Source organism: Musca autumnalis, unplaced genomic scaffold (assembly GCF_047663935.1).
Source record: "Musca autumnalis isolate F117 unplaced genomic scaffold, ASM4766393v1 scaffold_1, whole genome shotgun sequence".
NCBI lineage: Eukaryota > Metazoa > Arthropoda > Insecta > Diptera > Muscidae > Musca > Musca autumnalis.
The window spans coordinates 34,242,845-34,265,517 of NW_027411644.1; the positions used below are offsets into that span (position 1 = coordinate 34,242,845).

Genomic DNA, 22,673 nt, shown 5'->3' on the forward strand with positions numbered 1-22,673 from the left:
TATGAAAATCACTGAGAAATGCCACCCTGCAGCCATGGCTTAAAACGTCAAATGGCATGGTACAATCATAATGGTAGATGTACCTGCATAGCTATCCCGTATTACAAAAACATATGGAACTTAAAGCTTCAATTTTTATATGTTAAAAGTGCCATATAGTGTAAAAACATTTCTTTAACTAGGCTCCTGAATATTCTTGTTGGAAAAACAGCAAAAGTTCTTCCCAAACTTATGACAGTGAAAAAATGTCATTCACTTATTTTCTACTTGACAAGTTTGGCTAATCTGACATCGTGATTGCTGGTATCCGATTTGCAGATAAATGTCAGCAGAATTTTTACAAAAATTGTAATTTTTACATTCCCATACTTTTGGAACAAATTTAAATTAATATCAATATTTGATAAATTGTTCGTTCGTAAGTTTTGCTAAAAAATCAACAATTTTATTTTGCCACGCGAATACACATTTTTTGTCCTTGTTTTCAATTTTAAGATATAGTGTTACAGCAGAAGTTTTTTGTTGGAACAATTCAGCGATACATCTACCTTTATGATTGCATAATGTCAAAAACAGTACAAAATGTCAACCCTGCTTTTGACAGATTAGGCCATAAAAAGAAAAAAATTGTAATCAGCTGTTAGCTGTGGCCTACCTTTACTTTATTCTACCATGGCGCAAACGTTATAAGAAGGTTAACCCGGCAAAATTCTCTAATGCAAACGCCGTTTAATCAAGGTGTTCATCAATACCAATAATTGTGCCATTGTGGAATAATAAGGTGTAACGCCAAAAACAACTGATCTTCATACCAGTTGTCAAAATGCGTTATTGTGAATAAAATCACATAAAAATGTAAACAAGCAATTCACAGTAATGTGTTATTGTGAGCAAATTTGACGTTTGACATGATTTGATGTAACACCTTCTTATGCTAAGTTTACATTTACGAAATCTACTCGATTTCAACTGTAAATTCCATAGCTCAAACGTCAAATGAAATCTCATATGGATTTCATTTGACGTTTAACCTATGGATTTGACAGTTGAAATGCTTGTAAACCAAGCATTATTCCACAATGGCCATTACCATACCAAACGTCAAAATTTGTTCACAATAACTCATTATTGTGAATTGCTTGTTTAACTTTTGCAAAGATAACAAGATGGGACATTTCCATTGCGACTATACATTGGCAGATGGCGCTGGGGGTTTAACATTATGTTAATTTACAATATGGTGACATGAATTTATGTTACACTACAGCTTTTTGCCGGGTTAACCCACTTCATGAGGATTTATTTTCTTAATCGGGTCAAATCTGACCAGATTTACCATACAAAAATTAAATCCTCTCACGGCTGGCTTTATTTCAAATCCGGCACAAATCCACCAAAAATGCAGTGTTGCATTCGATGTATGTGCAAAAAATTTCAACTATGCTTAAAAAGTACGAAAAGTTGCAAGTGTTTTTAAAACAGAGTTTGTCGTGTTTTACAATTTTACGATTGGTCGTATGAGATATTATGGCCTTTATAAAACGCCATACACATTAGAGCTTTTTTTCAGGGTTAACCTTCTTTGTAAGGATTTATTTGACATATAACCAATGGAATTGACATTTGAAACCCAGTGGGTTTGTTAAATCCGGTTATATATAAACGTACCTTAAATCTAAAGTTATTTGAAAATCATAAAATTATTTATTTTTTTACATTAGACACTTTTTAACAAAAAGTACCATGGTACAAAAATGTATCCCTGCGTGTAAAATATACGAATATGAGCAAAGAGGGGACGATATCTCATACGAGAAGTCGTACAAGTGTTAAGGCCTGCGTACATAAGCTGCTCTGCCTGATTGCCTTGCTTTCCTGCTTCATTTGACATAATAAAAATAAAAGAATAAAGAAGGAAATTTCGAACTGGGTTGCCCTTTTCTTTTTTATTCTTTTATCAGAAGTAAGCAAGGTAATAGGTACTTTACACTATATGTTTTTTACATATGAGCTGTCACTTTTTATATACAAAATATATACGCTAAGTGACAAGACATATGCAAAATAACATATCGTGTAAAACAGGCCTTAAAGGCCTGCGTACATAAGCTGCCTTGCCTGCTTACCTTGCTTACTTCTGATAAAAGAATAAAAAAGAAAAGGGCAACCCAGTTCGAAATTTCCTCGGCCTTCTTTATTCTGTTATTATTATTATGTCAAAAATGAAGCAGGAAAGCAAGGCAATCAGGCAGAGCAGCTTATGTACGCAGGCCTTAAAGGCCTGGGAACATAAGCTGCTTTACCTGATACCAATATCTGTTTAACAGGCCACGTAAGTAGCACAACAACAACTCTATTTTGGCCGAAAATTCTTCAATATGTCAAAATGTTTGTTTACGTTTTCATACAATTTATTCACAATAACAAAATATTTGACAGATTGAAACCAATCAGCTGGCCGTTTTACGCCACCTTATAATTTCATCATGCCTGATACTCAATTCTGTTTCTATAATAATGTGAAATGAAAACTTTTATAAAGGAAAAATCTGTCAAATGAAAAAAATTATAAAGGGAATATTATTCATTCCAATTTTTCATAGAACAAGAATCCATACCCAGGTTGCCTTGCTTTTCTGCTTCATTTCTGACATAATAAAACCTTTTCTTTTTTGTTCTTTTATCAGAAGCAAGCAAGGTAAGCAGTCGAGGCAGCTTATGTACGCATTCCTTAAAACACGACTTTTTTCTTTGCATTTTGTCCCATATTTTTTTGTTTTCCAATCAATCACAATACTGTTTAAATACTTGTTGTAATGCATCAATAGTTACCATTTTAATTTTTGGAAACTATTTTGTTGATATTTATGTGTTATAAGTTGCATGAAAATGTAAACAAAGATTTTGACATATTGAAGTATTTTTGGCGAAAATTGTGTTGTTGTTGTGCTACTTACGTGACATGGGGCTGGATTCTTGTTCTATGAAAATTTGAAATGAAAAATATTTCCTCTATAATTTTTTTCATTTGACATTTTTCTCCTTTATAAAAGTGTTCATTTCATATTTTCATAGAAACAGAATTGAGCCCCTGGTAAATAGATCTTGGTGTTACATCAAATCATGCAAAACGTCAGATTTGCTCACAATTATGTCCCAGCAAAAAAATTTGGAAGTTGTGCATGTGGAGTTATGATTTCACAACATCCCTCCATGCAGTCCACACGGTGTTATGAAAAATGCACTCCGTTGGATACAATTTATAAGCAGTTGCTTTAGAGATCCCTACAAAAAAATAACAAAAACAGTTGGTTGATCCCTACTCACCGCTGGCGAAATCATTAATTCTACAAATAAAGGGTTGTTTACACCATCTATCAATGTCGTATGAGATGTCAAATTTTCTACCTGCGAATGTTGTACACATAGTGTGACCACTATGAAAATTTTCATCTATCAAAATGATTTGGCAACTCATATGTAAATTTTTCATTTAGGGAGCGCTCTATTTGATACGGCATTCTTGTATGTAAACATAAATTTATCAGCTGTTTTCTGGCATTCTCAAAAAACAAAAAATGAAAAACAAAATTTTTTAAAAAAGAAAATGGAAAGTTATTTATATTTAAATATTTAGAAAAGTAAAGAAAGGGTGTTTATAATGTAATTTTCAGATTGATTTGTCGAAAGAAGCAGTCTTGGAAATGATTGCTTTGTGGCAAAAACATAAATGCCTCTATAACCCCAAAAACCTATTCTACCACAACAAACATGCCTGATATTCATTTTCCTTCAACCAAAATTAAAATTTGCGCAAATTTGCAACTCAACAATCAATGTAAACAATGACAAAAACAGCTGTTTTTATATTTATAGGTTATGTCATACGAAAATAACACTTATAGGTATAAACGCACAACTTGAAAGTTGTATGGATGACGTCAATTTTGACAAACATAGAGAATGTCGAATGGGTGAAAGAAATGACAGCTCATATGACATTGATAGATGGTGTAAACAGCCCTTAAGAGAGAGTGTATACATTTCTAATGCCAAGTTTACACTTGCGCTCTAAAATCCACTGGATTTCACGAAATCCTGAAATACATCCCGGTGTTTACACTTATTTTTTTGTTGATTTCAAACATATCACAATGATCAAGGTAGATGCATATGCACAGCTGATCGAACATGAATTTTCAAAACAAGTTGTTGTAAATTGAATTAGTCATCAAAAATATACGACAATATAGAACTTTACAACTTTATTTCGAAAATTATCGTAAAATTATCTATATATCGTATTAATTGTGTATAGTAATAACAAATGAAAAAATAAAAAATGATTTTATCGTTGAGACATCATAATAATAAATGTTGATAGATAAAAGTTGTGTTCAGAACTTGCAGCAGTTGTCCCGTTTAGTGCTAAAAATGCGTTCCCGTACTCCTAAGTTTAGCAAGACTTGTGTCCAATTTACATTAGCAACTTTTTCGTCATTTGAAGCTGTTTCGTCATTTATTTGCTAAAACAGGCAACATTTTGCGTCATTTACCATACCAAAATAAATGACGATAGCTGCGTCATTTATTCTAAACAACGCACGAAAACACCATACTATTATACGCAACCCTGCTTTTTCGTCATAAACTACTAAAAAATGCAACCGCTTTATGATGTGTTTGTGTGTGTTGTAGAAAAACAAAAATACCCAAACGATGACAAAAGTGAAAATAAATGTTAAAAAACTTGCAAAAATTATGTTTTTTTTGTTTTTAGAATTAACCCTGCGTTTACAAATGCCAATATTGGCAAGACAATAGCAAAAATACAAACCTTTTTCACAAATACATTTATAATTTTTTAAATATGTATAGAGAAAATTATGAATGTATTGGTGAGAATGGTTTGTAACTTTGCTATTGTCTTGCCAATACTGTCTGGGTGTAAACGCCTAGTAATTTAAGTTATTCGATACACATTTGTGTTGTGAAATCCCAATTTCTCTGAATAAATATATTGTGTGCGTGTGTTTGTGTTATTGCATAAGTGTGTATGTGCGATTGTGTGCGTAAGCAAATGACGCAGAAAAACAGATGTAAATACACTTCATTTGATTCTAGGATTTCGTAAAACGAAATCATTTAATGTGCATATGTAAATTGGACTTTGCACTTCTCTTTAAACAAAAACAGCGCCGAATAACACCCTATTCTCCTGTTTTTTGCCGTACAATTTTGGCATAGTAGAAACTAGCAACATGTTCATTATCATCTAAATACGATAGCTGATACGTTGATTTGCTGCAGTTTTTGCAATTTGTATGGGGAATCAATTTTTGACAATTCGCTCTTTTTTCTAACATTACCATTAAAAAAAGTGCAATAACACACTGAAAAATAGCATTATGACAAAGTAATTTAATATTTTTTTCACATTGTTTACAAATTTTGATACTAAAATTTTTTGTTGCATCAATTGACCATCTACCTTGTTTATTGTGATACGTGAAAAGTGTTGCAACTTTTGGTACTTTTTCAGGCGATTTCGATGTTGATTTCGCTAAAATCACGAAATGAGATGATTTCATTTTTGTATGCGAAATCATGATAATTTTTGCTTGATTCCGCGCGAAATCACGAAACGCCTTCGACAAACATAAGAATTTGTTATAAAATAAAGAAATAAAAACTTAAGGGGTGAGTACATAAGCTGCCTTGCCAGCTTACCTTGCTTGCTTCTGATAAAAGAATAAAAAAGAAAAGGGCAACCCAGTTCGAAATTTGCTCGGCCTTCTTTATTCTTTAATTTTTATTATGTCAGAAATGAAGCAGGAAAGCAAGGCAATCAGGCAAGGCAGCTTATGTACGCAGGCCTTTAAAGGGGCTTATGTACTCACCCCTTTAACTCTCTGAAAAGAAGTTACTGAATAATTACAAAGACATAAATACAACAAGATAAGACATTTTTTTGCTATCATTCTTCAGTGAATGGCTTTTGAATTTAACATAATGTTATATTACGATATGGTAATATAACATTTTTTTTCTTTTATACATTTTTACGTATTTAACCGAATTTACCGATCCAATTGACATAGAATTATTCGTGAATAGATCCTCGAATTCATAAATTTCGTTTCAAATACCACTACATGAAATGTTGCTCCTTGGTTGCGATTTTGAATTAACTGCAACCTGTTAAGAGTAATGTTTCTATACAAAGTTTCGTAAAATTTTTTTTGTTGCATGCATTTTGTCTAGTCTTAGTTGTATTTATGTTTTTGATAATTATTACTGAAAATGTAAAAAGACACAACTAATATTAGACGAATGCCACTGAAGTATTTATGACTCATGTTTTTGTTGACACAAACGTACTTGGCAGGTTATTCTCCTGTGTTTTGTTTTGAATTTTCTTTTTTGTTTGTTGTGTTTTTTATTTTTTGAAATTTAAAAATTATAACAATTTATTACCAATAATCAACCCTGTATTCAAACGAATACAAACGAGTCATACCTCCATTGAAATACAACTCTGTGCGGTAATCTATTACAAAAATTCCCAGCAATGTATTTCATGCAGTCTCTAGTTCTGTGTGTTTTTTATTTGGTTGTAATGCCGATTAGATTTTTTTGATGTGTGTTCCACCACTTTAAACGCGTTATTTAAATACAATTTTGTTGTAGAAAATCTATTGAAATCGAGAGCGCAAAACAAAATATAAACAAAAATATTTTTTAAATTTATTATTATTAAATAATGTGACATAAAACGCCAAGCAAAGAAGTGGTGTGTGTGAAAAAGCAAATACCTAAATTGACACAAGTAGTGATTACTCTTCTTACGACGTTTTTGTACGTACGACGAAGGCAGCATTTTTCTTTCCGCGTTTTGCTTGCCATATAGATTCGCCTCATTTTTATGAGGTAGACGAGTGAAGAATTTAATCGGCGGCATTAAAAAACGAAACTATAATAATTTAGTGAAGAATTTATTATTGCAAATAACAAGAAATAGAAAGAATTGTGTATAAAATTGTACAAAAGAGGAAAGGGACGGGTTCGGTTCGTTTTTGCTGTAGCAGCTCACTTTCAATTGCCGAGTACCCACTGTGCGTTGCTGTACTTCCAAAAACATCAACATCACTCACATTTGACAAGGGTTTGTGTTTCTTTATTTAACTAAACGAAAAAAGAAGAGAAAAAACGCCTCGGAACAAGACACCGGATTATATTTGGATTATTCGACGCTGTCATTGGATTAATTTGGGAAATTTGTATTTTTATAAAGGTATTCCTTGTTTGTTTTATTATTGTTTGCAAAATTTGTTTGCAAGTTCTTCTACTGTAGGGGGAAGTCAGTCAGTCACCCTACTGACGGCATTGACATTTTTTTGAGAGACTCGGTTGTCGGCTTTGTTGTCCATAGTTGTGGGATGCCTGCCTCTATATTGCCTTGCTTTGTTGTACACCTTTTTTTCTGTATTTTGGTTGTGTCGTCCCATTATCGTGAATGTTAGTCGTTGTGGCTGTATTTTATATATGTATTCGTTGTTGTTTTTCTTGTAGTTGTTGTCATTCTACTTGCGCATCACAACGGCGGGAAAAATATTTGTAAGGTGGCCATACCGAAATGTTGTTATTTTAACAACACAACTGGTTGTTGGTTTGTGGAAATGGTTCAGAAGAGTTTACAAACAAGAAAGAAAACCCGAAAAAAGCTGGAGGGAGGCAAAATAATATTCATATGATAATTTATGTTCATCACAACATATGTGTATATAGGGATAGGTACAGATACAGATAAATGTAATTAAATAAGAAAAATGGAAATTTATATTTTTTAGATAGAGACAACAACAAAGTGAAAAGTATATATTTTTTTTTAAATTTTAAAGGACGAAGGGAAAATTTCGTGGTTTAAGTTTTGTAGGGACAAAATATTTGGTTTATGTTTAGTTTAGGAGGAAATTTGTATCGGAGATAGCTCTTGTTTTCTTGATTACGAAGATGTATATCTTTTGTGGGGGAACGATTTATACTTTCCGAGTTATCGACCTAAGGGAAAATCGCTATCAAAGACCGGCTTTTTGCAATTCCGCTTAGGTCCGATTTTACTACCAATACAATATATATACCGATATCAGACAACGAATCCTGTCGTAAGTTCACATCGTTCTAGCTATTCGGCCATGTTTGTTGGCACAAAGAGCGTTGAATGACGGCTCTTGGACTCTGATCATAAACCATTCGGTGTTGTTGTTATTGTTTCAGAGGTATTATCCCTTAACGTAGTAGGTAAGATTCGGGCCATTTAGATAGTAGTTGCCCTATTATTCGTTTCGAACCATAGGCCTGACAATTCTGGGAGCGAAGCGGCTGTCGTTATAGAATTTAAACTATTCCGATTATCTGCTTTGGCTGCAAGTAACACCCAACTTGAAGATAGGTGATTGAATTATCTGCGAATAGTGAAGTCCATATGCTGGTATACCCTCTTAGAGTCTTCTATAGGTAGAGTATCATCTAAGGATCATCTTAGAAACTTTTATAGGTAGAATATCGTCTAAGGGTCCTCTAAGGATAGATTAATTACCTCTAAGCCTATTGTGAAGTACCAGACCTCGTGCTGCTATGCCCTCTTAAAGTCTACCATAGGTAGACTATCTTCCAAGCGTCCTCTGAATATAGAAGAATTAGGCCGACTTCCGTATTGGCAGTTGCTTTGTGTTCGTGCATGAAACTAGGGGTTCTTAAATCGATTTTCCCACTACTGCAATTTCATAAAATTACTCTATTCGATTTAAGAACCCCTAGTTTCATGCACGAATACAAAGCAACTGACAATACGGAAGTCAGCCGTACCTCTAGTCGAATCGAGAAGTACCATTCAGCGTGCTCGTATACCATCTCAGAGTCTTCTATAGGTAGAATAATTTCTAAGGGTCCCAGAGGAATAGAAGAATTGAATTAATTACCTCTAGGCGAATCGTGAAGTATTTTCTTAGGGCATTTTTTCTTAGAACCTCAATTTTCTCCTATAACCGATTCAGACTCTGTGGATGTCTAGAAAAATTTTCTATTTTTTATACACCCTGAATTCTGGCGGAAGCCTTGTTCCAAACTTTCATCACGATGACTTTCCATGCTTTTTCTCTTGATAGAAGACCTTCTTAAGGTCGCATATAGATACATACATATGTTGCCACAACATCCTAGAATGGACAAGGGAGACTTCTCTCATGTCAATGAGTGCACGCCGATTTATATTGCCTCAATGATATCGCCCAGTCTGAACGACGTGTCACCTGTTGCAGAGAAATTTTTATGTGTTGCCTACATTACACTGAGGGGATTTGCCACCGCCGGAAATGTTGATTTTTGGTCAGGGATTGAACCGCAGATGGTCTGAGTGCAAGGCGGACGTGATTACCAGTGAACCACGGTGGCTCCCAAAAGGATAGAAGATCATCTAAGCGCCCTCCTTTATATAGATCATTTAAGGGTTCTCTATGGGTTGAATACTTCCTATGGGCATATATCACGAGGAGGGACTTTCCCGACTAAATAAATTTAATACCGATCGAACATAAACTCAATGCTTTATAAAATATTAGTTAAATCACAAAATTAACTAACCCTTCTTCTCTCTCTCCTTCCCCTCTTTCTCTTCTTTCAGTTAATGTTTATTTATTTCAAATTTGTTAACAATTTGCCGTATAATTTGAGGATAACATGGAAGAGATATCAAGTTTAGATTCCTTTCAAACTGACGAAGCAAATTCTTCGGTACGTCCGGAATCCGAGACGACACAACAATCTGGCAAAGATGCAACTGGAGCACAAGAAAATATAGCAGAAGATGCAGCTAAAGATAATAATGGTGATGATTTTGATCAAATATCCGAGGGAACATTTGAGGTTGATGAAAATTCACAGGCCACTTCGGCTGGTCGCCAGCAACAAGATGAAAATACCGAAGATGGTGGAGGTGGTGGTGGTGGTGCTGATGTTGATGACGATGAAGGTGGTGGTGGTTCCAATGAAAACACTGGATCACAAAGTTTTGAACAATTTGATCCAAATATAGCCCAAGGTGAACATGGTGGTGAGCATGATGAATCCGATATGTTGGGTGAAGCCGATAATACCCTGCCAACATGTCGCAATGAAGATGGGGAGACGGATGATCATAATGCCGCCATGGATGTCGATCAAACAGCAGCAGAGGATGATGACGAAGGAGAGGAGGTTGGCGATCAAGATAAAAATGGCAATGACCAAGAGGATCAAGATGAGGAGGATATGGAAACTCTTCAGCAAGAATGTGATGATGAAGAAAAATCACAAAACGAGAATAATGAAGAACCTAAAGATGATGAGGAGGAGGGAAATCAGGATGGCCGCAGTGAAAAGGCCAAGGATACCAACAATGCTGAAAATAATGATGCGGAGGATGATGGTAAGTAGCAAAAGCGATAATGTAAAGAATAAAAATTGTGAATTTTACACTCTTGTCTCATTAGTTGAAAATGTCCAGGAACCTGAGGAGTCGGATGTTTGTTTGATTCCCGATGACACCGAATCTACGGTTACCGATGCCGAAAAGGAACAAGCCATCTTGGCCCGTGAAAATGCCGAAAAAGATACAACAACAAATGAAAATGCTGATGAGCAGGGTGCCGGCGGTGATAAGGAGACGAATGCTGAAAACGCAGATAAATCAAATGCACCAGAAACAAGTGGTAAGTAATGGGAAAAATAACATTCTCTTGATAATATATCTTCTTTAAATGGCCTTTTAACGATCTTTCATGTATTAAAGGGGTCTTCCATGGATTGAGAACCTTTTAAAGGTCTTCAATGGATGGAATACCTTTTAAGCGTATTTTATGTATAGAAGGAAGATTCCCTAAGGTTATTCCATATATAGAATCCTCTTAATAGAGTTCTGTTGATAGAAGGGATACCTTATAATGGTCTTCTAATGAAGTAATATCTTCTAAGGCCCCTTAAGGATATTTTTTTCTATGAATAGAAGATTCTCTAAGGGTCTACCATGGATATAATACCTTCAAAGGATCTTCTATGGATAGAACTCCTCCTTATTCTAATGACAGAAGAGTTTTTAAAGAACTTTTATGGATTGAATAACTTTTAAGGGTCTTTCATACATTGAGAACCTTCTAAAGGTCTTCAATGGATGGAAGACCTTTTAAGAATATATTATGGATATAAGATCCTCTGCGGTTATTTCATGTACACCTAAATGTCTTCTATGGATGGAAGACCTTTTCAGGGTCACTTCTATAAATATACAACTATTGTAACGATCATCTTTTGATATAGAAGAAGAAGGTTTTCTCCCTTCCTAATGGATCATTAGTTCTTAATTTAAGTTTATAAATATTTTCTGTTCTTTTCTGCTTCTGTATTTATTTTTATCTTTTGCCTCAAGCTCAAGCTACTAAGAAAGCTGGAGCTGAAGCTGAAGTAGTGAATACAGTGAATAAAGAAAATCAGGAACGTATTGAAGAAAATCAAGGTATGATAAATTGTAAATAGTCACTACAATACTTCTAATCTCAAACCCTCCCTTTTTTGTTATCTTTAAACCTTTTTTAATATTGAATTTTTACTATTTTCCAGAAGCCAACACAGCTGAAGCCGAAGAACCTCTGCTCGAAGAAATGCACAGCACCACTGAGGGTGGTAGTAGTACAAAAACCATTATCTCTTGGATTGTAACAATCGAAAAGACGTGTACCCAATGTAATGTGGTAAAAATGTGCGGCTTTCGTTTTCGCTACCCCGAAACAACAGACACGGCATATCTTTGCGATCAAGATTGTTGTACAGCCTTTGTGGATGCCAATCCGGGCAAATATTTTATACGACGTAAAAAATTCCTAGTTGAAGAACTAAATTCGAGCAATGAAAGTGGCAAAGATGCTAAACATCCATGTTTGCAGTGTAAAGAATCCAAAACATGTAAATATTTCTTTAAGCAGGACGAAGATACATATTATATTTGCGATGATGCTTGTTACAATCTGCTGAATTCGGAGGAGCCTGATAAATTTAAGCTGAAAAGGCATTCGATACGGGTGCGTAATATTGGAGCCACCACGATATCAAATGATAATGGCAAAAAGTCCGGCAGTTCAGATTCGCGAGTGGTGGCTCGAACAGGCGCTGAAGCTGAGGCGGCACGCCTGGAAAGAGCTGCCAGTTTTGTACGCCGCTGTGCTGATTGTTTCTCGGAAATTACATTGGGCGACAAGAACCTTATGTGGGAAACCATGGACTTTTGCAATGAAATATGTTTGGGTAAATATCAGCGTACAATTGGAGCTAATTGTCAAACCTGCCATGGTGATGTACCACATCCTGCCTTGGGTAAATATTGTGTACGCTTTGGTTTTGATATACGGCAGTTCTGTTGTGCCGCCTGCCTCAATGAGTTTAAGAAAGGTTTGAAAACCTGTTCGTGTTGTCAAAAGGACATATCATCGGGAAATGAAGGATTCCTTGCTCCGGTCGGCGATAAAGAACAATTTAAGGACTTTTGTTCCCAGGCTTGTATGCGTCGCTATGATAGTATTGCCAATCCCAAGAAGAAACTACGCAATGACATTTGTGCTGTGTGCAATAACGACAAGCCTGTGCGTGTTGAAATAATCCTAGATGACAAGGAACACAATTTCTGTTCAAATCCCTGCTTTTCGGCTTTCAAATTTGTCAGCAACATTGTGGCCGATCAATGTGGTATGTGTTGCAAGTATTTTGAACGTAAGGCCACCGAATCGTTTACCATCTATTCCGAGAAGCGAGCTAAAGTATTTTGTACGCGTGTATGTTTGAATATTTTTATTGTGGTAAATCGCCGCATTGTCTCGTGTCAATGGTGTAAAGTTAAGAAATATAACTTTGATATGATTCTCAAGCAGCAGGATAATCAAGAAATACAAATGTGCTCGCTGAATTGCCTCACTCTATATGGAGTGTCAATAAGTGCTTTCTCTCGTACCGTTACCAAATGTGACAATTGTAACGCCATGGCCACGCCGCAATATCATCTAACAATGTCGGATGCGTCAATGCGTAATTTTTGCACCTATCAATGTGTTATGCAATTTCAAAGTCAATTTGCCCGGGCTCCCCTTACATTGGAGAGTGATACGAATGCTGCAGCAGCTGCTGCATCGACTGCGAATAGCAGCGGAGGTACAGCATCCAGCCATAGCAGTAGCAGCACCACCACAAATCAAAAGTCATCATCAGGCAAACAAGGTGCACCCTTCCCAACAGGCCTGCCTAAACGTGTTAAATTGAAAGGAAATCAACAGCAGAAAAGCGGTGGCGCCCATGTAAGTACAATGATATTTAAATGTTTAAATATTTTTTTTCTAATAATCAAGCATAGGCATGTTAGTGTAGTAATAGGGAGCAGTATAAGGCCGTGTTCGGCTAAGCTTTTAATAAAAAGGGGAAAATAATTTGTCAATCCAATGCATCGTATCTCTATTTTTTATAATCGGTATTGGATACTTAAGAGGCATGTTATTCTTGCTACATAAGAGGCATTCTTGGATACATAAGAAGCATGTAATTTCTGGAAAAAGAACAAAGAGCGACCGATCAAATTTCGAACAAATGTTGCCCTTTGCCTTTTATTTTATTACCAGGGGCCTAATTCTCGCATACGTGATCGAGTTGTTTCGATCGATATTTTCAGTATTTGGATTACGGCATCCGTTGTCGAATACACTTTCGAGTGGAATCTTGCGAGTTTTCGCCCGCCACACATTTGGTGTCGAAATGATTATTTTTGTATCACAAAACGAACTTTAATGAAACATTTTGCAATAAAACTAATCAAAATCACATACTAAAGACATTTTTCAAATAAAATGAGTAAAAACTACACAAAAAGGTACTGTTTCTTAAAAATTAAAAATATATTTTCCAATGCCAGAATGCGATTTTTATATTTTTACATAGTGGAATTTATTTCTGGTCACTATTACTTTTAATTTTTCGCAATTTTCTATTATTTTAAACAATTTTCATGTTTTCATTTCATTTTACGAGAAACTTCGCCGCACAACAACTTGTTTGTTTGTAATATTTTGTGTTCACCGTTCGATAACCGTATGTATCGATAACTTTTTTAAATAATTTCGATCGTAGAAGGGAATCCAAAAATTTCGATCGTTCGTAATTTGTCTTCGAACAAAAACTCGCTCGATAACGGATGCGAGAATTAGACCCCAGAAATAACTTCAGGGAGAAAGGCAATAGTGCATATGTATATACCGAGGCCTTTATTATTAATCTTCCAGTTCATACTTCATTTTTTTAAGAAAGTTTCAAATGTGGATTTAATAACTATTATGTAAACTATAATTTATTCGCAATAATTAAAACGTAGTTAAAACGCGTTTATGAAAACTATATTTTATTCATAATATAAATGTTATTTGACTTACGGCAATGTAAACAGGAAACTTATTCGCGATGCTGTAAACATAGTTTTATTCGCTCCTTTACGTTGTAGAATATAATTTATTATGTTTATGAAACGGTTATTTATTCTCAATAATGCAGAAGTAATGTTTACCATATACATTATGCACTTACACTTATTATCGTGATATTTTGGCAGTGTAAACGACGTCGACATGTGTGCGGCATTTAAAAGTGGAGCACTCGTTGTGTGGAGATAGATAGATAGAACGGCTTTTTTCTTTAGACGGTATTTACTAGCGCTTACCGTGAAAATTTAAGTATAATAAATTAAAATAAGCCCTCGTGTAAAAGCAACATATGATATGTTCATGTAAACGTTGCGTTGTTCTAATTATAATAACGTAAACATTTGCATAATTATTTACTCAACAATCCCATACACAATAGAGAGATAACATTTCGCTCTGCTCTCTCTCTCCAATATTGCCCCGTTATTCACGTAATGAAAAAATTGATATTTATAAAACTACGCGATGGCAACCCTTTAATTTATTGTAATAGACTACCTGATATCACTTGCTATCTCTTTCACTCTTGTACAGCGTAAAAGTTAGTTTTCAACGAACTTTTTCAAATACAAAACCCCAGATTAGAGGAAATAGAAATTGATTTGTATTATTTTATTGGAAATATTAACGATCATTTAATATCCCCAATGCATACTCGTCGTTCTTCGATACAACAGATAAAACTTCCAGCCGGCAAGTCGAATTCTGCATCTAAACAAAAGTTGCCCACAATGCCGGTGATATCAACAGTCTCCTCATTGGCCAGCGGTGAAACTGAAACAATGATTGGTAATGTCACAGTGAGACGCACACGAATAAGAGGACGCAAAACTGATTCACCCACACCACCAGCATTGCCACCAACACCACCACCTATGGCAAATAATCAACAGAATCAGAGTCTCCCGGTATTGGGTCGTAGACAACGTAAGGCCGCTGTTATTGACAGATCGTTGACACCATCTCCACCTCGGTTGGCGCAAGCAAGAAAAAGTGAACGCGCTACCGCTACATCTGCCACCAGCACATCTGTTGCATCTGGCGGCGGCGGTGTTGCAGTGGAGAAAGTTGTGGAAAAGGTCTCGGTACAGACAGAAACTAAAATTGTGGCCGTACCTCCCTTGCCGCCAGCTGTGCGTAATGTCCAGACCAGCTGTAAACCACAAACCATAACTGTTGGTTTCCAAACAGAACCTAAAACTCATACCGTGGGCACCCAAACCGATAAAGACTATTCGAATAAGGTTTTAATACCAGTTCCGGTGCCCATATTTTTGCCACAACCAATGTATATGTACTCAGCACCCTTTCCAGTACCAGTTCCTATACCTCTACCCATCCCTGTGCCCATTTTTATACCCACAACACGTAATTCAGCTCAGGGTATTATGAAGGAAATTAAAAAGATTCAAGACAAAATGCCAGCCGATCCATTTGAGGCTGAATTGCTGATGATGGCTGAAATGGTGGCCGAGGAAAAACGTGAATCGGATTCAGACTCTGAAGATGAAGTGAAACCAGATCCGGCTGTGGTGTCATTGCAGTATAACAATAGTGTGCAGCAGGTTGATGTGGCCAACAACTCCTATGGTGAAGATGTTCTGCAGATGGCACTTAAAATGGCCACAGGTGATTATGATCAACCCACCAGTACCATTGATTTGGAATCGGCAGTGACGGCAAACACCATTACCAATCCTCCGCCTGGCATTGTGCAGCATGATGATTCCATGTCGCACATGAGTGGTCATCATATGCAACAGCAACAACAAACACATCATATTATGGAGGCACAAAGGTAGGATAAATAATTTCACAATTGAAATCATAATATAAACATAATTTTTTATGGTTTAAGGGGTGGTCGTGGTCGCAAACGTGGTGCTGTGGTCTCATTGGTATCACCTCGCAGCAGCCGTTCGCCTGTCAAACGTCAACGTATTGATGAAATGGAACCTTCACCGCAGCCACCACCACAACCCATGCAACCGGTGGAGAAGCCCGATGCCAATATGTGTCTGAAATTCACATTTGGTGTTAATGCCTGGAAACAATGGGTCATGACCAAAAATGCTGACATCGAAAAGAGTTCGATGCGAAGACGTCCATTTAAAACAGAGCTACTGCAAATGACAGCCGACGAGTTAAATTACTCCCTGTGTTTGTTTGTCAAAGAAGTTCGCAAGCCTAATGGTACCGAATATGCACCCGATACCATTTACTATTTGGTACTAGGTAAGAGATAAATGGTTAAGTTAGTATTGAATGCCGATTCTAAATATGTTCTTTATTGACTTTATAGGTATCCAACAATATCTGTATGAAAATGGACGCATAGATAACATTTTCACAGATACCTATTATGAACGCTTTACCGATTGTTTGGATGAAGTTGCTCGCAAATTTTCCGTTCTATACAATGATTCACGTATGTTTTCACTTTTGTTGTTGTTGTTGTTTCTTGTAATGTGAGATGTTGGGTATTTTTATTTTCTTTTTTTACAGAATACATTGTTACCCGTGTTGAGGAGGAACATTTGTGGGAGTGTAAACAATTGGGCGCCCATTCGCCACATGTTTTGCTAAGTACTTTGATGTTCTTCAATACAAAACATTTTAATTTAACGGTAAGCTTAAATTTTATTTAAATATTCGAAGTAATCGAATTAACGTTGGGGTAGGTGGGTGGGCCGGCTGTGACAGTTGGTCTTCAATAGACAGAAGACCTTTTTTTAAAGGTTCTCTATAAATTGAAAGACCTTCTAAAGGACTGTATTTGTTAAGGTTTTTATGTAGGAGATGTAAAAATACCTTCTTAGTCTTTTATAGAAAAATACACAGTAGACCTTCTTCTGGAGGTCTTTTTTTAGACAGAATACCTATTTCTGGGGGTCTTTATAGAAAGAAGAACTTCTTCTGGTGGTCTTCAATACACATTAGAGCTTCTTCTGAAGAAGACTTTCTTCTGCAGGTATTTAGGTATTTTATAGATAGAAGACCTACTTTTGGAGATCTTTTATAAGCAAAAGCCCTTCTTCTGGGGGACTTCTAAAGACAGAAGAACTTCTTTTGAAGCCAGCAGACGTTTTTATGCCGAAGGCCTTTTTCTTGTTATGAAGACCTTCAGTCAATAGACCCAATAACTTCTGAATGTCTTCAAAAGACCCAAGACCTTCTTCTAAAGAAGGCCTTCTTTGGATGTCTTTTATAGACAGAATACCTTCTTCTGATGTCCTTTATAGAAATTCGACCCTCTTCTAAATGTCTTCAATGGATAGCATATCTTCTCCTGAAAGTCCTTCTGAACAGAAGACATTCTTTGAAGGTCTTGGATAGAAGTTTTTCTTCTGAAGGGGTTCTATAAGCAAAAAACCCTATACTGACCTTCTTCTAGGGGTCTTTTATAGACCTTAGACCCTCTGCTGAAGGTCTTATTTTCACCGAATACCTTCTTCTGAAGGTCTTCAACAGACCCAAGACCTTCTGAAGGTCTTCAAAAGACCCAAGACCTTCTTCTAAAAAAGGCCTTCTTTGGATGTCTTTTATAGACAGAATACCTCCTTCTGGGGTCATTTATAGACAGAATACCTCCTTCTGGGGTCCTTTATAGAAATTCGACCCTCTTCTAAAGTTTTTCAATAGACGTTATTTCTTCTGAAGTTCTTTATAAACGGAAGACCTTTTTTAGAGGTCTTCTCAATAGGCCAAAGATTTTCTTATGAAGGTCCTCTATAAACAGAAGGCCTTCTATAGACAAAAGACCCTCTCCTGAAGGTCTTCTTTCCACCGAATACCTTCTTCTGAAGATCTTTAACAAACCCAAGACCTTCAACACTTTCCCCTGATGGCCTTCAATAGATACAAGACCTTCTGAAGGTCTTCAACAAATCCAAGACCTTCTGAAGGTCTTCAATAGACACAATACCTTCTTCTGAAGGCCGTCCATAGGCCGAAGACCTTCCAAAATTCTTTTGCAGACACAAGACCTTCCAAAGGGGTTGTACAGATAGAAGGAGGTCTTCTATGGACCGGAGATTTTTTTCTGAAAGTCTTCTATAAACAGACGATCTTTTTCGGATAGTCTTTAAAAGAGGCAAGGCCTTCCTCTGAAGGCCATTAAAAGACATGATAATCTTCTGAAGGTCTTCAATAAAAAAATATACAAAAATAGTCAAAGGACCCTCTGAAGGTGTTCTACAAACAAGACACAAATTTTAAAATTTTTTCAATTCTTATTTTCAGACGGTTGAGGAACACATGCAGTTATCATTTTCCCATATAATGAAACACTGGAAGCGCACAGGACAAACAGCTAAAACGCCTGGGTCACGAAATGTTTTATTACGTTTCTATCCCCCACAAGCTGGTCTTGGTAAGTATTTCATGTTGAGTTTAAAAGTGGTACATTTGAAATGCTAATTATTTTTTGTTTTCTATCAGAAGCGAATCCCCGCAAAAAGAAAGTTTATGAACAACAAGAAAATGAAGAAAATCCTCTACGTTGTCCAGTTCGTTTATATGAATTTTATCTTTCAAAATGGTAAGAGGTCGAAATTACGAATATTTTTATTTCAAAATTCCTAAATTCTGTTTGTTTCGTTTTTTTTTAGTCCTGAAAGCGTTAAAACACGCAACGATGTTTTCTATTTACAACCCGAACGTTCGTGTGTACCCGATTCTCCTGTTTGGTATTCAACACAACCCTTGAGTCAAGAATCTTTACAGAAAATGTTACATCGCGTTAAAATGGTTAAAGAAATTAATATTGCCCTGCTGACAAGTTAATCATCGATGACAGTAGGATATTGATTTTAATTAAGGATGCATATTTAACATTTCATTGAAATTTATTAACAACAACCAACACCAGACAGACAGACAAACACACCAACGAAACAGCAGAGAAACATAACATAAAATTGCTGCTCAAAGCTGGCAATAATTAGCGATGATAAAAATAAGAACATTTTAAACATAAAACAAACCATTAATGTAATAAGAACATGATGAAGAATAGCAACATGAATATAACCAACCATGAGTATAATGGTACAACAACTTTTTGTACAATTTCAAAGAGACACGACGACGGACACTTTCACAAAAAAAGGAGGAATATAAATAAAGCAACAATACACAAATTTGATATTTGTAATGTTAATATTTAATAAATGGATTTCTTTTTTAAATTAGTAAACATGAAAAACACACACTGACGCGCATACACAATTTATGAATTGGGGTTAAAACAAAGGTTTTATTATAAAAAACAAGAACCAACCTTTGTGTAATGTTTTTAAAGAATATATTTTTCAATGCTTAAGTAAAGTGCAAAGCACATCCTTTTCTTCTTATTTTCTTCCTCTCCTTAGTATGATAAGGAAAACATGAATATTTTTCTAGTTTTGTTTTTGCAATAAATTTTATTGGGCGTTTTCTTTTCCAAATAAAATTATTTGCCGTTTGGTTTTTTTAGACCCCAAATCATCGATAAGCATTTTAGTTTTTAAGTTTAGTTTTCTAAGGCATGAATATCATCAGCAACAATTAATTACACCTTTATATTCTTTGCATTGAATACATGCATACATAAATGTATGGTCGGACTTCTTTTAAGGATGATTGATGGAGGCCAAGGAGAAATCTAAACAACCATCCCTTACGCAGCCCACCTTCTTTTTTGCTCTGATAAAAAGTCTTATTCAATTTTTATCAATCAATTTTCCATAAATATATTATTGGAATTATTAATGTTAATAACTTTTATACATGTTGCAAAAATAACTTTCATCAAAACAAAATAAAAAAACTTAGTCATTGTTTTTATTATTACTTTTTTTTTAATTTTGGAATGTAACATAGTTTTAATATCTTTTTCTTTGATTCTAGAATTTCACAAATTTAGATATAAAAACAACACCAATCAATATTTAAAACACACATTTGTTTTTTTTTTCCTTATTACCTTTATATATAAAAAGTAAATTAGAATGCAAACGAAAAAATGTCAAACCCGCAAAATATAAAAAATAAATATTAACACATATTTTTTTAACAATTTAAAAATATTTTAATAAAAAATAGAGTATATATATGGTGTGTTAGCAATTAATATCCATTACATTTACATGCATACAGATACGATACATATATAAATATATAAGTGACACTATAAAGAAAAACAACACAAAAGCCAACATTGTAAAATATTGCATAAACCTATAAACAAATAACTTGTGTGAAATAATAAATAAAATAAAAACAATTAAGTAACAATTTTTTCTATAAAGAGTTTATTTCTAGAAATTAATAATTTTCAGTGAACTAAATGTCATGTGAACAGAACCATGCAATAGAACCTTTTTCCCCAGTTGAATTTTAGGTATCAGAAAGAGTGGACCTAATTATTCCTTGCTTTCTATAGAAGCACCCTTTCTTCCTGAAAGGGTCTACAGAAGCGCCCTTTCTTTCAGAAAGGGTCTATAGAAGAACCCTTTCTTACAGAAATTGTCTATAGAAGCACCATATCTTTCTGAAGGATTCAATATGAACATCCTTTCTTTCAGAAAGGGTCTATAGAAGCACCCTTTCTTAGAGAAAGGGTCTATAGAAGCACCCTTTCTTACAGAAAGGTTCTTTATAGAAGCACCCTTTCTTTTAGAAAGGGTCTACAGAAGCACCCTTTCTTTTAGAAAGGGTCTACAGAAGCACCCTTTCTTTTAGAAAGGGTCTACGGAAGCACCCTTTCTTTTAGAAAGGGTCTACAGAAGCACCCTTTCTTTTCGAAAGAGTCTACAGAAGGACCCTTTGTTTTAGAAATGGTTTTCAGAAGCACCCTTTGTTTTAGAAAGGGTTTTCAGAAGCACACTTTCTTTTAGAAAGGTTCTCTATAGAAGCACCCTTTCTTACAGAAAGGTTCTCTATAGAAGCACCCTTTCTTACAGAAAGGTTCTCTATAGAAGCACCCTTTCTTACAGAAAGGTTCTCTATAGAAGCACCCTTTCTTACAGAAAGGTTCTCTATAGAAGCACCTTTTCTTACAGAAAGGTTCTCTATCAGCCCTATTCTGAACATGGAACTGTTTCCCATGGGAACGAAATTTCCCATTCCCATGTTTTCCATATTCTCAACGACGTGGGAACAGCAAACGATGGGAGCTGAAATTTCGAAATTCAAAATCAGTTACACCAAATTATTATAGCATACTTTTGGGGGCTGTAATTATGTTTTGTAATACAAAATGCCCATTTGCATTGAATTCGCGGTTTTTGAATTAGATTACCAAAGCACAACTCACTTAATTCAACAACCGTGCATTGATTTATGGATTTTTTAAGTGAATGGAGTCAACGATGTGTGGTGTTGTTCTAATAAGCACATTTTCTTCAGAATTTGCGAATTGGTGTAAGCATTTTTTTAATTAGTAGGCAAACATAAGTTTTATGTATAAAGTAATAGGAACTTTTTAAGTTTGCAACGAATTTAAAAATTGTATGTTGATTCGGAATAATTTTAGTTAGGGGTTTAATGCGTATATCGTTAGTTTTACTTATTCCTAATGATCGCTAGAACTCGTATTTTGCATATTTTTAAAAAAAAATTCAAAAAGATAAATTCGGATATTTTTCTCGATTATTACATATTTCAGAAGACGTATCTCAAAAAAATAAATAAATAAAATACGTTTTTGATTGAATCTAAAACTAAAACGCATGCCCTTGCAAAATTTCAAGCTTCTACGTTCAAAAATAACGATCCTATTCAAGAAAAGGCATTTCGGAAAATGGAATAGCTTTGCAATAATTTAGCATATATGTATGTACGTTTGTGTGATCGTTGTCGTGTCGTTGAGGAGACTAACACGTTTTCAATAGAACGTTAGTCGCCTGATTTAAAAAACCCGAAGGTTATTTTACGAAAATGAATAAAAGTTGTAAAGATTGTATATATTATGGTTATTTTCCAATATATTTTAATAATTATTGCCAAAAATTTTGAAATTGATTTGTCTTTACTTGCTGTGCTGCGTTAATAGAATCAACCATGACTCTTTTTCTCGTATTTCAATACATATGGTCTGTTCCATAACTGCAAAAATCTACTAATGTTTACTACTTTTTTTTGTTTTGT

The 22,673-nt window shown here is 35.0% G+C and overlaps 1 protein-coding gene across 7 annotated transcripts; it reads left to right on the plus strand.

Moving 5' to 3' along the window:
* The first annotated feature begins 6,441 nt into the window (after nt 1–6,441).
* On the plus strand, nt 6,442–20,834 carry woc (zinc finger protein without children). 7 transcript variants are annotated; one of them, XM_073971976.1, is made up of 12 exons: nt 6,572–7,165; nt 9,683–10,465; nt 10,530–10,748; nt 11,462–11,548; nt 11,653–13,373; nt 15,221–16,341; nt 16,402–16,778; nt 16,846–16,971; nt 17,049–17,170; nt 18,786–18,915; nt 18,984–19,083; nt 19,154–20,834. In XM_073971976.1, exons 2-12 carry the CDS (start codon nt 9,739–9,741, stop codon nt 19,326–19,328), a joined length of 4,905 nt encoding a protein of 1,634 aa, XP_073828077.1. In that variant the 5' UTR covers nt 6,572–7,165; nt 9,683–9,738; the 3' UTR covers nt 19,329–20,834. The 7 variants fall into 7 exon arrangements, with proteins under 7 accessions (XP_073828093.1, XP_073828099.1, XP_073828077.1 ...); XM_073971966.1 differs by having other exon boundaries at nt 6,583–7,294; XM_073971985.1 differs by having other exon boundaries at nt 6,583–7,294; nt 18,987–19,083.
* The last annotated feature ends 1,839 nt before the right edge of the window (nt 20,835–22,673 follow it).

Excerpts from the sequence above, each read along its gene's own strand:
- woc (XM_073971976.1), top strand. The coding sequence starts at position 9,739 with ATGGAAGAGATATCAAGTTTAGATTCCTTTCAAACTGACGAAGCAAAT. Across the intron at positions 11,549-11,652 it reads ACGTATTGAAGAAAATCAAG|AAGCCAACACAGCTGAAGCC; the intron begins GTATGATAAATT and ends ACTATTTTCCAG. Across the intron at positions 17,171-18,785 it reads CAAAACATTTTAATTTAACG|ACGGTTGAGGAACACATGCA; the intron begins GTAAGCTTAAAT and ends TCTTATTTTCAG.